Source organism: Elephantulus edwardii, unplaced genomic scaffold, assembly GCF_000299155.1.
Source record: "Elephantulus edwardii isolate Elephantulus edwardi_28Jun2011 unplaced genomic scaffold, EleEdw1.0 scaffold00011, whole genome shotgun sequence".
Taxonomy (NCBI): Eukaryota; Metazoa; Chordata; class Mammalia; order Macroscelidea; family Macroscelididae; genus Elephantulus; species Elephantulus edwardii.
This window is the reverse complement of record NW_006399761.1, coordinates 6273449-6290409: the sequence shown is the minus strand read 5'-3', so window position 1 is coordinate 6290409 and position 16961 is coordinate 6273449. Positions and strand designations below refer to the sequence as shown.

The following is a 16961-nucleotide window of genomic DNA, read 5'->3' as shown; positions in this document are numbered from 1 at the left end:
CACACAGAACTGATTTTCACGCACACAGGTCATCTCATGTTCTTTTTCTCTTTTCTCCCATAGTGGTATGTACTACAGTCAGTCCCTGGAAAGGATAGAAGCCAGTGCCTTTGACAGCCTTCTCAATTTGTCTGAAATGTAAGCATCAGCTAACTGATAGTTTTTTTGCTGTACTACTGCCCTCTGTGGCTGGAGCCCAGTCAGCATTTGTATCCAAGCATCCTCTGTCCAGAATCCAAAAGGGAACGACCATGGCAATTACCAGGTCTGGGCAGGCACTAATTTCTCTCACGGCAGTGGTCTGAAGGTTGCCATGGTGACAACTGCTTCTCCCGCGGAGCCATATACACTCTGAAACATCACAACATAAAGTTGGAAATGAAAATCGGTGCTGTGGAGCCCTGCCAAGGTTCTCTTACCTTACAGAAGAGAGGGTCTGGGGTGCTTGGGGTGAGCCCATGAACTGGCTCACAGAGGAACTATTCTGGCATGTTGCTTTATCCAATAGTTTCTCCCTGAGAACTTGCCATGTAATATCTTGTGTGGGGCCCACGAATTATGGTATTTGTTGTTGCTTGGTTGTGGTGAGGTTGTAAGAATCCTTTTAAAGAATCCTTTCTGAAGTCTCATTCTTCCCTAATTCACAAAAAAAAGATGAGAGGAAGGAGATTGCCTCCGTTCAATTTTCAGATGATGAATCGTGAGGTTCAAATAGAGTTTAACTGACTTGCCTGATGTCTCACAATAAATGATTGTGTCAGAGCTGGAACTAGAAGCCAGGCCACCTTCCCCTTGAACCAGGATTTCCAGAAGAGCACTCCAACCTTCCCTACTTGAGATTGTTGGAAGCTGAGGAATAAACAGTAGCCATGAACATTCTGTCAGGACAGACGCTTGGATGGTCTGAAGAGTTGTCATTTCATTCTCATGACCATTGTCCCTAGTTTGAAGCAGAAGGAAAGGAGGCCTAGGGAGGCTCAGGAACTTGACCCAAATGTCACCTTTAATGATGGCAGGGCTGGCATTCAAACTCAACCCATCCTTGGTCTGCAAAATGTGCATGTATTGTATTATGTCTACGTCTTAATGATCCGATCACTGATTGTGTAAAATGGTGTGGGAGTGTCCACCAGGCATCCGAGCCTCAGTCAAGTCCTGCAGGAATACAGAGAGAGGAACATTCCTGCTCAAATATCCCCATGAGGGTGACAGAGACTAACCTGCCAAACGATTACAGAACAGTCCGAAGGAATGGATGTTGTTGTTATTTGCCATCCAGTCGGAAATGACTCAGAGCTGACTCTCCTCAGTGCAAACTGTATTGTCTAAACGTGGCTGTGAAACAGAATTGCACGGGCTCATTATAATTACAGACGGTAATCCTATCCCAGACCTGGAAATCAGCAATGTTAACAGACTTCCAAGTTAGAATGAGAATCACTAGGGCAGCTCAAGAGAAATAACAGAACGTTCTTGGATACGCAGCATCACTTATCAAGAGAAATGAAAATAGCATCAAGTGCTCTAAAGGAATTTTGTTTATGGGTTTTCTTCCCAAAACACTATGAGAGAAGAAAGTTTGAAATCTGAGACTAGGATGTAGTAGGCTCCATGCAGGCTTCTGTTCTGTTCACAGCTGTATCCTCAGCTCCGATGACATTTGTAAACTCCTGATATTCATAAACAAATTAAGGTATGAAGGAATCTGAGGTCAAACCCCAAAGGCTCTCAACCAGCAGAGCTGCCTCCCATCTCACCTGCACAATGTCCTCTACGGTTCTTGTTGCTTGACTCGGCCGTTGTAAAAATTATGGTAACAAAATGTTACATCTGGAGAGACTAAAGGACTTAAATAAAAGGCAGAATTGAGCCTGCATGGTGAGTAACTACAGTTTACGACCCTGTTCTCTAGACTTAAAGTCATAAAAGCTAGGTCCGTGTCCACCTGGACTGTTTCTCAAATGTGTGGCAATCCCGTCTCCCGGCTTTATCAGCTACATTGATGAAGGCCTCTGTGTTGACTGAGGCCTTAGAGAGACTCAGACTCAATTCAGTTCCTCTTCACGACCACCCTCTGAGGAAACGGAGGTGCAGAGAGATTTAAGTCATGTATCTGGGGTCACTTTAAAGACTAAGGTGTGCCTGATTCAAGACAGTTTTTCAATTGCTTCCTATGCACTTGAAAGTTGGACAATGAATACAGATGACCAAAGGAGCAAAGGAGAGATGCCTTTGAATTGGGGTGCTGGAGAGAGTATTGAATGTCCCACAGATGGTCAAGGGAGCAAACAAAGCTTTCTCGCAGGAAGTATAACCGGGGTGCTCCCTGGAGGTCAAAGTGGGGAAACGTCAGCTCACTTTGAGAGTGTTATCAGGAGGGATCAGTCTTCGGAAAAAGACATGGAAAAGGTGGCGGGTCAACGTAGGAGAGAAAGACTCTCAACAAGATGGACTGGCACAGTGTAACGAAGGCCTGAAACACATCAGAGATGGTGGTGGTGACACAGGACAGGACAAGGTTCCGTTCTGTTGTTCACAGAGTCACCAAGAGTCGCAGTCAGCTTGACTGACAAGCACCACCATAGCCATGCTCATACAGTCAGTAATCAAGGTCAAGACTAACTCCAGAATCCTATTCTTCACCTATATACTATGTCTTCTGTCTCGAACAAGGGCACTCGGGTGACTGGTGAATGGATTAAGAAAGGCAGCGGCATTACTGGCATCCAGTTATATTGTATTGAACCCAAAGGGAATGTTGTTGCTGCTGAGTCAACTGCTGCTCACAGAGACCCTCTGAACGGCAGATGTGAAGCCCAGCCTCACCCCTGTCCTGCGACATCCTCAGCATCTGTGATACACTCAAAGCTACTGGTTTAGTCACTGTGTCAATCCACCTCATTGAGGAGCTTCCTCTCTTTCTCTGACCCTCCACCTTCCCCAGCACTTTCTGACAGCATGTCCTAAGTGCGAGGAAGCTTTGTCATCACTGCCTCTAAGGAGCCCCCTGGCCACGCTTTCTCCCAGACATGATCTGCGTGTTCTTTTGGCAGTCTGTGGGATAGTCAGTGCTCTTCTCCAACCCACCGCTCAAAGCCTAGCTGACTGGCTCACCTCGCAGGAGCACAGTTGCAGATTACGCCCTGTTTGCAGGCTCCTCAGAGCAGCCCGACCTGCAGGCTAGGAGCCTGTGATGTCTTGGAGGGAGCACTTGGTGCTTTCTCCCAGGGCTGGTGCTTTCACCCAGTCTGCAGAATTTCCTGGCACCGGCCGACCCACTCGCATCATCCATTCCCCATGCTCTGGGTCTCCGGCTCGCCTCTCTAACATCAGGAAGTTGCTTTGTGTTGCATCCTCTGGCAACATGGTCTTGTGCAAACAATACACACTGTTATATTGCTGCCTGCTTTCCCCTCTCCTCTTCTCTCTACAGAATGATTCAGAACGCCAAGAACCTTGTGTTCATTGCACCTGGAGCATTTACAAACCTCCCCCGGCTAAAGTACATGTGAGCAATTCTCTTCTTATTTAAAAGTACCTGGGGAGGGGAAGGAGCATTCCATGAAAATCAAACAAAAGGCTGAGGGGGGTATTTTTAACCATGTACTTAGCATTCTCTCCTCATCGAGTTCAGTTTTCTGACTTAAACTGAATCGGCATTTCTGAGGTTTTGTTATATGCCAGTGTTTTTTAAATATTATATTTGAGTTAGTTTCTGTCTTGAAGGAGCTCTGCTGGTGTAGTTTTTAGGGTGTTGTGCTGCTAACCCAAAATGTTACCTCTCTGGTAGTGTGAACCCCTAGCAGCTGCTTGGGAGAACAATGAGTAATCTCTTCTTGTGCCACTTACAGACTCGGAAACCCACTGGAAAGTCAGCTAGAAGTGACTTCCAACTTGACAGCACTGAGTTGAGTTTTTATTATAAAGGAGTTCTGGTTTTGTATTGGTGAAGCACTCAGCTTCTAACCATAAGTCAGCAGTTTGAATCCACCAGATGCTCCATGGATGAAAAATTAGGTAGTCACTTTCTATCAAGATTTATAACCTGGGAAACCCAACGAAGCTGTTCTGTTCTGTCAGGTCACTGAGTCAGAATCGATTCAGTGTCAACTGACATTATATACTAATAATCCTTGGTGGCACAATGGTTAAGTGCTGGGCTGGGAACGGAAATGTTTGTGGTTCAAACCCATCTGGTGGCCCTGTGTGAGAAAGAGCTTATGATCTGCTGTCATAAAGATTACAGAAAACTAACAGATCAATCACCACGAAGCCTGATGGAGCAGTTCTACTCAGTCACGTGGATTCACTTTTAGTCAAAACCAACACTGTATTCTAGTCACTGAGCTCTGTGGTTCCGAGGAATTTCTCTGCCACAAATACCAAAGTGTCATTCTTTTGCAGTGAGTTTTTAAAGTTGAAGACAGAAATGAGAGGTCCTGAGATTGTATATCTCATACACTGCTAGTGCGATGGTGAAATGGAACAACCACTCTGGAAGTCAGCCTGACATTTCCTCAAAGGCTGAACATAGGAATTCCATGTGACCCAGCTATTCCACTGTTAGGAAGATACCCTGAGGAAAATAGAACTGAGACACAAATGGAGATTTGTGTATGCTTATGTTCAGTGTTACTTACAACAGCAAGAAAATGAAAACAACTCAAATGTCCATCAATAAACAAATGAATTGAGAAATTATGGTACATTCACATAATGGAATACTATACAGCACTATGTGAAATACAGAGTAACATGGGAGGGTCTAGAGAACATGAAGCTGAGTGAACCAACTCAGTCTCATAAGGACAAATAATACGGCATAAGATAATATCTGTAAGAATAGAAGGATATAACTAGTAAGATATGGACAAAAGTCCAAAAGGGGAAAGAAAGAGAGGCAGAGGAAATCACTGGAAAGCAAAATCTGGGGAGCAGAAGGGAGGGATAAAGGATTTACAAAAGAGCCAATGGGGAACTAAGAAGATGGGGTGATAGTAGGCCTAGATCAATGGTGGTTAATTTATAAAACACAATATATACATGACTGATCATTTGAAACACGTAGGAATGTGTGAAATCCAGTGTCCATGAATGATACACAGCGTATATGAATTCTATATGCAAATCAGTATAAAATTAAAATAAAGTGAAGGGAAAAAACCACTCCAATAAGCATTCAGGATATCTAAGGTAGGTGCTGATGCAAACATAACACAAGAGGGAAGAATGGTTTGACCCAACTCTGGAGAATTACTGCAGTCCAGATTCTCTTGTGTCTGTCCATTTCTGTATTCAGTGTGCCAAAAGGTTGTAAACACTGCCCTGAGGGAGGCCCGGTGTTAAACAAAGTCATTCTTTCTGGTTCCTGTTACATCTTACCAAGCCCGCCGGGTAGCAGGGCAAGCTGTGTGGCCCCTGTAATTCAGGAGATTCATTGGCAGCAATGCAGAAATTCTTGAAATGAGAAAAAATCTGTAAATTTAGCTCCAAGGATCTTTTCCCACATCAAGTAATTTCTTAGTCACACAGAAAAATAAATTAGATGGCCCTAATTCAAATGCCCTCTTCTCTCTCTCTTTCTCCCAATAAATAAAATACCCTAAGATTTCCCAGAGGACTTAAAAAATTCCTTTACCGCCATAAAAATTTTAAAGAGGTAAGAGGGGAAGGCAGTGCTTTCTTGCTCACTCTTCCGTGCAGTCTCCAGCCTACCCTCAGGCTTCCTTTAAGAGCTGCAGGGCTTGGTGTCCCCAAGGACTGAACATCTCCAGGCCCAGGCCTTCTGGGTTTTTAGACCAGCAGGGATTCCACCAGGCATACTGCACCATCGGCCACTGAAGAAAAAGCTAAGAAAACCCCCACAACCAAATCTGACCACTGTGACCCCTTGGTATCATTATGATCTTTGTTAAATGGCATGTTCACCAAGAAGAGGTGGAGGAGGAACTTCCCCTGGGCCCCACTACAACATGCATTAGATTTGCTGGAGAAACGGGTGAAGCACTGAAACAGAAAAGGCCAAAGTGAACCTTTGCCTCACTCTGTTGTAATCAGAGCCAGTCGGAGGAAATATGATACCTAGGCCCTTCTAAAGGACCTTTTTCAATTGATCCTGTTACCAAGACCTCTCATCTTTGTTTTTATCATTGTGTTCCTTCAACTCACAACTCCAGGGAGTTTTCAGAGGCAGCAAACTGCAAACCCATCTTCTGTGGAGCAGTTAGGGGATTTGAACCGCATGCCTTTGGGATGGCAGTGCAGCCTGTTACCACTGGAGCTCTCTTCCCATCTTTTTGAGGAGTTAAATAGTAGAGGAGCCCTTAGTACCTCCCAACACCCAGACAATGTTCAATGATTTTAGAGTTACACGGGAGGGCTTACTAAGTCACAAGGGGGTAAAAAGGTTATTAGAAATAATGGATGTGAATGTCTCAGATAGACAGTAATCTTCCTCAAGTGTTGAAATCTCTTCCCAGTATAGGAAACACTTGCTGGAGCAATCAAAAGAATGGAATAAAAAAAAATTAAAAAAAAGAATGGAATAAGTTCATTACCAAAAGGAAATGGAGTGTAGTACAAAAGGAAAAAGCAATTAATGCAATAGGAAAAGATGGGCTGGAGATAGAAATAAGACAGACATTAAAATGTAGAGGTTTCAGCCTCTAAATAAGAGTCTTAGAGAAAATTTTCTCCTAGGACTAACCCCTCAAACCAAAGCCACCTATACCGAGTTGATTCTGACTCAAGGCAACCCTTTACAGGGTTCCAAGGAGATAAATTTTTTTTGGTACTCTATTATTTTTTTTCTTTTAATGAACATTTACAGAGATTTTTTTATTTCCATTCTTTTGCTTTTCAAGGAGAGGAGAGAATTGGGGGAAAGGGGTGGACAGGGAGAAAAGTGCAACAATGAATGAACGGCGGTAAATATTTTATGGGAGGAGACTGCCCATCTTTCTCCTGTGGAGTGACTGGTAGATTCAAGTCACCGACCTTTTGGTTGGCAGTCCAACACACAGCACACTATGCCATCAGAACTCCTTCCCAGAGGATTAAAACGCACTGCTGTCAAGTCAAATCCAACTCGTAACATTCCTCTCTTGGGTTTCTGTGGTTGTGAATCTTAAACAAAGTCACTGCTGTGGAGTCAACTTGAGGAATTCTGCATGTGGTTTCCATGGCTACACATATGTTATGGGAGGAGACTGCCCATCTCTTTCCCGTGGAGAGCCCTGTGAATTCCAGACTACCAATATCTCAGTCAGCGGTACAACATGTGATGCATTACGGCAACCAGAGCTCCTTTCTATCAGATTCATTCCTTCACTCATTGCCACGGAGGCAGAACTAACTGGTCCATAGCTGACCATCTACCTGGTTTACAGAGGCTGGACACTACATAGGAAGAGAATGCCCATTTTTCTCCCACAGACCAGCTGGTGGATTCACACGAGGTGCCTTTGGAACTGCAGTACACCTCTTAGCACTAAGCCAACAGAGCTCCCTTCCCAGTGAATTAGGGGCTTTTAAATTATGATGATCTCATCTGCTAAATTAATTTTTTTATTGCAATGGGAAAGTCTGCTGTTAGGGACCTCTCCAAAATAGTGAAGAGCAATGGTGTCACTCTGGAGACTAAGGTGCATCTGATGCAGGCCATGGTCTTGTTATGCATCAGAGGGCTGGACAGTGACTAGGGAGGATAGAAGGAGAATTTATGCCTTTAAGCTGTGGTGCTGGAGAAAAGTATTGAGTGTACCATGGACTGCCAAGAAAACAAACAGATTCATCCCAGAGAGGGTTCAAACATGCTGCTCCTTGGAGGCAAGGATTCTGGGGCTTCGTCTGACATACTTTAGACATGCTGTAAGAGGGACAGGTCCTTGGAGAGGGATGTCATGCTTGGGAGGGTGGAGGGACCGTGCAGGAGGGGAAGGCCCTCTACGAGGTGGATTAATTCAGTGACTGGGATAATCAGGATGGGTGTGTTGGAGACAGTGTGATTAGCACAGGATAGAGCAGAGTTTAGGGCTGTTGTGCATAGGGTCGCTATGAGTTGCAAGCGACTCGACAGCACATAACAACAACAACATCTGCTAAAATGTGTTACTGATGAAACCAAATTCCATGTCTAGCTTAATGTGGGAAATGGTATTTACATCACGGCACACTGCTTTCTTTTTATGCCTTAATGTTGATTACTTTTGCCTACTCCTATGCCCTCATTACCACCCTGTCTCCAAACACAGGAGTATCTGTAATACAGGCATCCAAACGTTTCCAGATGTTACGAAGATCTTCCCCTCCAATTTTTACTTCATTCTGTAAGTACCAGGCTGATTGCTCTGCCTAACAGTTTCCGATTTGCAGCTAAACTTTGGTAAGTAAATATTTCTCATTTCTTTTCCTTAAGGGAAATTTGTGATAATTTGTACATAACCACCATACCAGGAAATGCTTTTCAAGGGATGCATAATGTACTTCTAACACTGTAAGTAAATCCCAGCCTCATCTACTGCCACAGAGTACGTTTTCACGCTGGTCTCACAGTTGAGGCCGAGCTCTTGCTTATGTCTGACCAAATCCATTTATATGGCAAACCACCAGCAAATGAAGTTTCTGGTTAATCACATGGACACTGTGGATTGGGGCTAGCTTCGAACCAGCTGAACCAACTTTCAGATTCAACTTCTTGCTGAGAACTTGCCTTCCCAGCCCAGATCTGCTTAATCAGAATCTACATTTTAGCTGGATGTTCACCTATGTTTTATTATTAAATTGTTGAGTGAGCAGAGGACAGGAAGGCGCAAGCTGGGGAATGACCATCCTAGTTTAAATGTCAAGGTTTAACTGAAAGCTGGTTCTAGTGGCCTCATCCATGGGGAGTTGTGCTATTCACCCAGAGGCAGCACTCCTCTTGTAATTCTAATCCAACAGTGGCTCCATGGGAGACAGACCAGCAACCCTGTGATCTCTAGCCTCCCAGACACTCCCCTGAGGCTCCGCTCTGAGTTGATTCTGACTCAATGGCAATGACAGAGTCAGATTCTCTTCACAGTCCACCTGCCTGACACTCAGTGCCCTCCTCGGCCCCGGCCTTCGGCAGGACCGTCCCCATTTATGACTCAAGATGAAAACCCAATGACCACAATCAAGTGTGCAGCCCACATCCATATCCCTCCCACTCTTTCAGCTTTGCTTTCTGTCCACAGCAGAAATGTGACAAGGCAGCAAGTGAGCTTATCCTTAGGGAATAAAAGGAGAGAGAGAGAGAGAGAGAGAGCTCAAAGGACCTGGAAATGACAGAGGAAAGGCAGTAGAGAAGGGTCCTCTCAGGGGGCTCCTTTCTGTGTCAATAATAAGCAACACCCATGCTGTGCGGTCAATTCTGACCAACGGTGACCCTCCAGGACAGAGCAGAATTCCCCCACCGAGTAAATGTTTCCAGAAGCGGACTGCTACATCCTTCTCAAAAAGAGCAGCAGCTGGTTGGTTTAATCCATCAGTCTTTTCTTAGACAGCAGTCCAATGCTTAACCCACTGTGTTACCATGGCTCCTCCTATACCGGTAGATTCTAAAAATAGGGATGAAAGGCACATTGCATTTGTATGATTAGGTGTAAGTCAATACATATAATTGTCACTTTCTGTCACTCTGACTAGTGCGGCCCCTGATCAGAGTGTTGTAGTTCAGAGAATACGAAGCAGCAGCCAAATAGAACTCCAAAACAAAGGCTTTACTTGAAACTCTTTAACATTGAGAAGGAGACAGGATATCCTGGAAAGGCTTTCTTACAGGCTTCCTTTTCTGTGCCACTTCCCTCACACATGACAGCTCTCTCAGCTGTCTGCGAAGTGTTTCTGAGCTGCCAGACTATGACAAAATGGGTCCACCATGGGGGACCCCGCTGGTATTTCATATACTGGTGGTGTAGCTCCCAGAACCCCAGCAACATGCAAGCCACCACCGTACAACAAAATGACACGTGGGTGGTGGGATAATGAAATAACACGTTTTAAATGTCTGCACGGGTTTTAGTGCTTTTTAAACCCTCATCATTGCCCTATGAGACAGAAACTTTCAACTCTATTTTCAGATGAGGAAAACCAAAGCATAAACAGAGAGGTTATGTGCCCGAGGCCAAGATGTGATCTCACAGAGTCTGGTACAAGAGGCATGTCCTCTACCATCAGACCAGGAAAAAAGGAGCAAAGGGTCCAAGAGACGGGACAGAGAGGCCACAGGAACAAGGAGACCAGAGAATTGGGTAGAGCTCACCCAATTAAAATTCCATTTAATGGTGAGAAAATAAATTTAAATAAATGATGGACGTAAAATTGCAGAGGCCCTCGAGAGTGAGCAAGATAGGTTTAAAGGCTTGGAAGTAAGTAACACTAGGAGAAAAGAAATTAAAAAATAAATCATCACATAGAGTAGCCACCTCTATTCAGAGAATCAAAGACCTCCTTTGATTCTGACCAAAATCTTAAAAATGTGCCGGAACTAAGTGGTTCTTCTCCCAGGTTAATATGCAACAGCAGGGGTAGTGGGCTAGCAGTAAGGCCAGCAGAGGAGAATCAAGAAAATGAAGGAAGGAATAATCCCAGAAAGTCTTTAGGGTTTCTCTGAACTCACAAGACAAGGACATCCCACCAAATTCAAGGAGGAACCAAAGATGTCTTCTCAGATATCTCATTTCAGCATACAGACACACAAAGACATATCACCTCCTTGTTACCGGTCATTCACTTATGTTGGTTATTATTTTAAGGACAGTTATGCATGCCAGTGGGGTGTAACTGCCCCACTTCTGAAGTTAATGATTTCAGATCCATCTCTCCTAGACGCCCACAAGGGCACCAAGCTTCCAAACCACACCCGCCTTACTCTTGGCCATCATCTATAAGGAGCGTGATTAGTCATTTGCTTGCATGTTTTCTCAGCTGCATGGACCCTTCTATATGTGAAGGGTCAAGGGAGCAATCCACTCAGAAAAGGCTATTACACTGCAGAAGGAAACCTTCAGTTTCCCAACTCTCAAGTTCCCCTCCGTAATTAGTAGAAAATTATGAAACAAGCAAGCCTTCTCTTTTCATTATTTTGGTAGTATAAGCAGTCCTCAGATTATGAACGAGTTAGTTAAGCAGAATTCCAAACTAACGTCCGTTGTAATATATATTGCACATCGTTTTGTGCATAAAACTGAAAAGAAATATATATTCAAACATACCTGACAAAATAATAATGTTTTGATTCAAATCACAAAGCAGCACTCCTACTGTTACAAAATCACTGCACATGCATGGACTCGTTACCATAATGGGCTTTACAGGGCTGGCACATGACTATGCTTTGTATGGAAGCCGGACATGTGGAATGCAGAGCTGCTTGTAACTGAGATTTTCCTTTTTTATGGAAACTTTCCTGCCTCCTCACAATCATTACCCACTACAAGCTCATTTACTGAAAACAAGGCCCTTCACTTGCTGGAGATGCTCAGTGGGACAAGAGCTGAAGCTACACATTATAACATAATGTCCCTTTAAACCACAGTAGCTTTACTTACATCTCCTTAAGAGGCGACCTTTCACCATACCCCCTGAGCAACTGAGGTTTGAATGCATTGCTTTTAAAAGTATCTCAAATGACTGGTCATACCAGCTTCCCAAAAATTACAACCTTGATTTTTATATCTTCTCAAAAAGCAAGGATATCACAGCAACTGATGCACCAAGAGCCTTCAGATAAGGGGTGTCAGGCTAAAGATGACCGTGTTCTAGACTGCACTGACAGCTATCCGTACAGACAGCAGTGGGGCACGGCAGCGGGAACGCTGTGTTCCAGTCCTGGCTCTGTTTCCAGCCAGCTGAGCTGCCTTATCAAGTCAGACCACCTTACCACGCCTCTGCCTCGCTGTTCAGTCAGTGGGACTTTCAGTTCTTTCTCCCATGACATAGGAGGCCACCGTACGTCAGAATCAACCCAAGGGCAGCACATTTGGTTTGGGGCTTTGGGTACAAATTCAGTCTACTACACTGTACCACAATCAAAGGCTATATTCAGCAACACAAATCAAGTCAGTGTTTGCTGTATACTGTTCTGAAAATGTGGCATTTTTAGCACCTCTTTTGAAATAGTTTTTTAAGTCTGAAGGGTTTTTTAATTGAAATTCTAAAGAAAGTTTACAGAGACTTTGGATTTCTATTCATACATTGTTGCACATTTTCCTCCCTCCCCTCCCTTACCCCCTACTTCGCTTTTCTTATTGAAAAGTAAAAAAGAAAATTCTTTCATTGTTATACAATCCCCCCCACCCCAGTCCACTTTACTATGCAGCTCTTATTCTGGACTCTTGTAATGAAAATAATACCTAATCATATATTTCTTTTAAACAGTTCTCTCCTTCATCTGTTTCAATACAGTGTACATTATTTATCCTCTCATTTCTTAGGTTTCCCCCAAGCTGATGTCAGTCCCATTTTACAACAGTGGCACCATGTAGTATTTGCCCTTTCATGACTAAGATATTTCACTCAGCATAATGTCCTCCAGAGTCACCCATTTTGTATAATATTTCACCTCTTTTGAAATAGATTTTTTAAGTCTGAAATTTTTTAATCCACTGAAAAATATAAATAATGAGCATTTCCATATATCTCACTTAAATTTACCAACTGTCAACAGCTTGCTATCACCTCTTTCTTTTTCTGTGTGTGTATGTTGTTATGTCAGAACCGACCCAATAGCTGACCCTCCAGTGGGTTTTCTGAGGCAGTTAATTACACAAGATGAGACTGCTAGTGGACTCGAACTTCATGCCTTGGGGATTGCAGCTCATCTTCTTGCCACTAAGCCACCAGAGCACCTGGGTGCTCTCCTGCGCTTAAGCTCTCTCTGTATTTGTGCATTCTCTGTATGTCTATATTCGTGTGCTCTCTATATAGATATTCACGCGCTCTCTCTATTCTTTATTCTTTATATATAGATACATATATATATATATTCTCTCTCTCTGTGTGTGTGTGTGTGTGTGTGTGTGTGTGTGTGTGTGTGTGTGTGTGTATAAAACACATTTGCCTTTTTCTAAACCATGAGGGAACTGTTGTGGTCTAGTGGATTGAGAGTTGCACTGCCAACCCAAAGGTGAGCCATTCAAATCTATCTGCTGCCCCAGAGGAGAAAGAAGGAAGAGATATCTACTGTGCAATTTACTGCCTCTGAAAATGGCCTGGAGGGCAGCTGTGAGTCAGGCACAAATAACAGTCTGTTGGTTAAACCACCAAAGAAGTTCATAGAAAACATGACACATCACTACTAAATACCTTAGCATGTGTCTTCTGGAAACATCAACACACTATATGACTGTAATATCACTGAACCTACAAGAGTCAACATAGATACAATTGTATCATCCAGTCTACAGTTCATATCCAGATGTCCCTACAGATTAAAGAAAAAAAATGTCCTGATGGATTGATTCCGTCACTGGGGTAATGGGGATGGATGTGTCAGAGACAATAAGACTGACAAGGGACAGAGCAGGGTGTAGGGCTATTGTACATTGGGGTCACAAGCGACTCAACAGCACATAACAATGACTTTCAAAATCTGGAATCCAATTAAAATTCATGCACTGTATTTTGCTCTTATATCTCTTCATGCCTCCCAGTGTCCTTCCTCCCCAGCCAAGTGTCCTTCATCTCCTACTGTAACAATGAATTTTAGGAAGCCTAGGCAGTTATCTGGATTGATCTGACTGTATCATCACAAATAGATTCAGAAGGGGGGAAAAATCCTTTCTACAAGAGGATCACAATGAGGATGCTGGGTCTCTCCCACTGCACAAACTAATCTTTCATCCTGGGCTTGCATCATATGCTGATCATGGACTGTGCCCTAAAACAAATATTACATAAACTCACTGCCAGCAAGTTGACTGTGATTCATAGAGATCCTACAAAGAACAGAAGAACTTGACTTGCAACATTTCCAGGGCTGTGAATCTCTACAAGTGATCTTCTTCTTTCCCTCAGGACAGCTGGTCGGTTCAAATCACCAGCATTGCCACTATTGAATTACCTAACGACTCAGGTACACCTGATGCAGGCCACAGTCTTCTCAATTACTTGCTACGCCTCAGAGAGCTGGACAGTGAGTAAGACTGATAAAAACAGAATTAAGTCTTTGAGCTGTGGTACTGGAGAAGAGTACCAAACACACTGCTGACTTCCAAGAGAACAAACAGGTCTGTCCTTGAGAGGGTGGAACCAGGATGCTCCTGGGAGACTAGGATTTTGAAGTTCCATATCACATACTTTGGGAATGTGGCCAGGGGGGACAGTCTTTGGAGAAGGATATCATGCTTGGAAGGGTGAAGGGACATCGCAGGAGAGGAAGACCCTGATGGAGATGGACTGGCACACTGTGTCAATAGGGTCAAGTGTGCCCGAGATGGTGAGGTTGGCTCAGGATAGGACAAAATCAGAGCCCTGTTCATAGGGTCATAATGAGCCGTAGTCAACTCAATGGTACATAACAATATTACGACGGATCTTTGAAGTTATTATTACATTGTGGTGGCGATGTTGGTGTTAGATGCCAACAAGTCATTCCATGACCTCATGTCCAACAGAAGGAAAGACTGCAGAGTGCTGCCCCAGCCTCAGCCTCCCCTGTCCTTAACCCCCCTGTGGTACCCTCTGTGTCAGTCCCACTGAGAGCCTTTCTCTTGCTCGCTGCCTCTCTACTTTCCTGAGCATCAGGTCCTTCTCTAGCAACTGGCTGTTCTTGTTCCACAACACATTTGTTTACCCATGGTACAGTCAACATCCTTTACAAATATCACAGTAAAGGCACCAATTCTTCTTCAGTCTTCCCTATATGGTGTTCAAATCTCACAAAGTTACAAAGTGGCTGGAAATACCATGACTTACATGAGGAGTCACAGAGAAAATTTACAAGACAGTAATTTTAAAATTCCATCTTTTCTTCTGTCTACTTTTAAAGTATCACTAAGGATTGTGGATTGTTTTTAAAATATCACTCAATATACTATGATCCATTATTATCCTCCTCATTATTTATTATGCTTGTTCTTCCTTTTTACCACATTCTTATGGAAAAGTCATATGGGATGATATGAACTTGGCTGAGGTGAAGGCAGCCATGGAAACTTGGGACTCCCGGGAGGGAGGAGAAACTCCTTCCACAGAGACATTCTGGAGACGGTGGACACGTGGCAAGCTCTGCTGTATGTGCAAAACTAGTGACCACGAGTGACTTACCTAAACAATTACTACCAGCACACCTACTATAGAATTTTCAACTTCATCTACCAAGCATTATTTAGATATAAACCAATTTTAGCAAAATCTTGAAGATAAAAACGGAAAAAGAAAGGAAATGGCAGATTTAATGCATCCTTCTTTAGGATGGATTTGATGTAGTCATTTGACAAAAATTTGCTTATAGTTATCACTGGAGGGTACATTGTCTAAAATTATATACTTGGTCCACCAGCTGTGTGAGACCACTCTTTGGGATCTGTAAATCTAAATTAGTTGCCTCTTGCAAAAAAATCATCCAAAAACTAGGCAGCCACATAATCCAAGGAGGAACTATGGTAGAACATCTGATATTGCTCATCTACACCCAGAAACACTGTCAGAGCCCCAGGGGTACATGGAGTTCATGATAAGACAGCATTCAGAACTATAATGGCATCTGTGATTACCTTCTAAAGCCAGACCCTTAGCTGGAATGAAAAAAGTGCCATTCTCTGTGTGACTCACAATTACTGACATCTGAAAAGCTGGCATAGACAATGCTTCCATGTGAGGTGCAGCTACTGTGATAGAGGAGAGGAGGGTAAGCCATTCCTGTGCGGTGACAGAATCCTCAAGGCTATAGAAGCCCTCCTCATTTAATTCTGACACCATGATGTTTGGAGGCAGGGGGTAGTTATTTGAAGTGACTCTCCAGATGTTTCTAAAGGGCACTGAAAGCGCTGTGCAGACCTGACAGCAGGCAGCCGCCCACTCACGCTGCATCGCCAAAGGAAGGAAGCCACTCTTTAATCACAACAAGGCAGTGAGTTCTGTTATGTGCAACTGCTGAGAGCTGAGATGAGAAGCAACCATCAAAGATACAGTCAGCCACAGCCTTCACCAAATTGAGACAGCAAGGCTAGTCTTGAAAAGAGTTAACAGTCCAGAACAAAACACTGTACAATATCAGGAAACAGATCTATAGCTACAGATGGATAAATATAGATACCCCAGGACAGCCAGACAAGCAAGCTCAGGTGGCATGGCCTAGAGAGAGCTGTGCTGCTACCCCAAAGGGCACAGCCCTGGCAGTTCACATATGCCAGTAGTACCTCAGAAGAAACACAAGCAAGCATCTTCTGTGGCCTTACAGCCTTAGATATCCTAAGCGCCAGTTCGAGCTGTCTTACAAGGTTAGTCAGAATCTACTCCATGGCAGTAACTAACTCCAACAGAAAAGGATGGCAGTTCAAGTCCACAAAACACCTGCATTTCACAGAAATTCTAGATGGAATATAAGAAAGGTAACCTTTTCCTTCTGTTCCAGTCAGAAGAATGGAGGTCATTAACAGCTGTTGTTGTCGTTCTTGTAGTTAGGTGCCCGTCAAGTATGATTCACCGCAACACTGTGAACAAGAGATCTGAACCCTGCTCTGTCCTGTGCCGTCCTCATCATATCTCAGACGTGTTCAAGCCCATTGCTGCAGTGACCATGTCGATCTGTATCGTTGAAGGTCTTCCTCTCCTTCGCTGACCTTCCACTCTTTCAAGCATGATGCGCCTTCCCAAGGAATACCCTCTAATAGCAACATGCCGTAAGTATGTGAAGGGAAGCATTGTCATCCTTGCATCTGGCACACTCTTTTCCAATATATTACCTGCTTCTATTTTGGGGGGTGCCAAGAGTGTTG

General features: G+C 43.7%; 1 protein-coding gene across 1 annotated transcript in view; it reads left to right on the top strand.

Annotated features, from left to right (window-relative positions):
• LHCGR (luteinizing hormone/choriogonadotropin receptor) overlaps positions 1–16961 on the top strand; it is a 122204-nt gene that overhangs the window by 56197 nt on the left and 49046 nt on the right. The window contains 4 exon segments of the mRNA XM_006881014.1: positions 64–138; positions 3434–3508; positions 8253–8327; positions 8417–8494. Of these exon segments, the coding sequence (XP_006881076.1) occupies positions 64–138; positions 3434–3508; positions 8253–8327; positions 8417–8494 (303 nt within the window).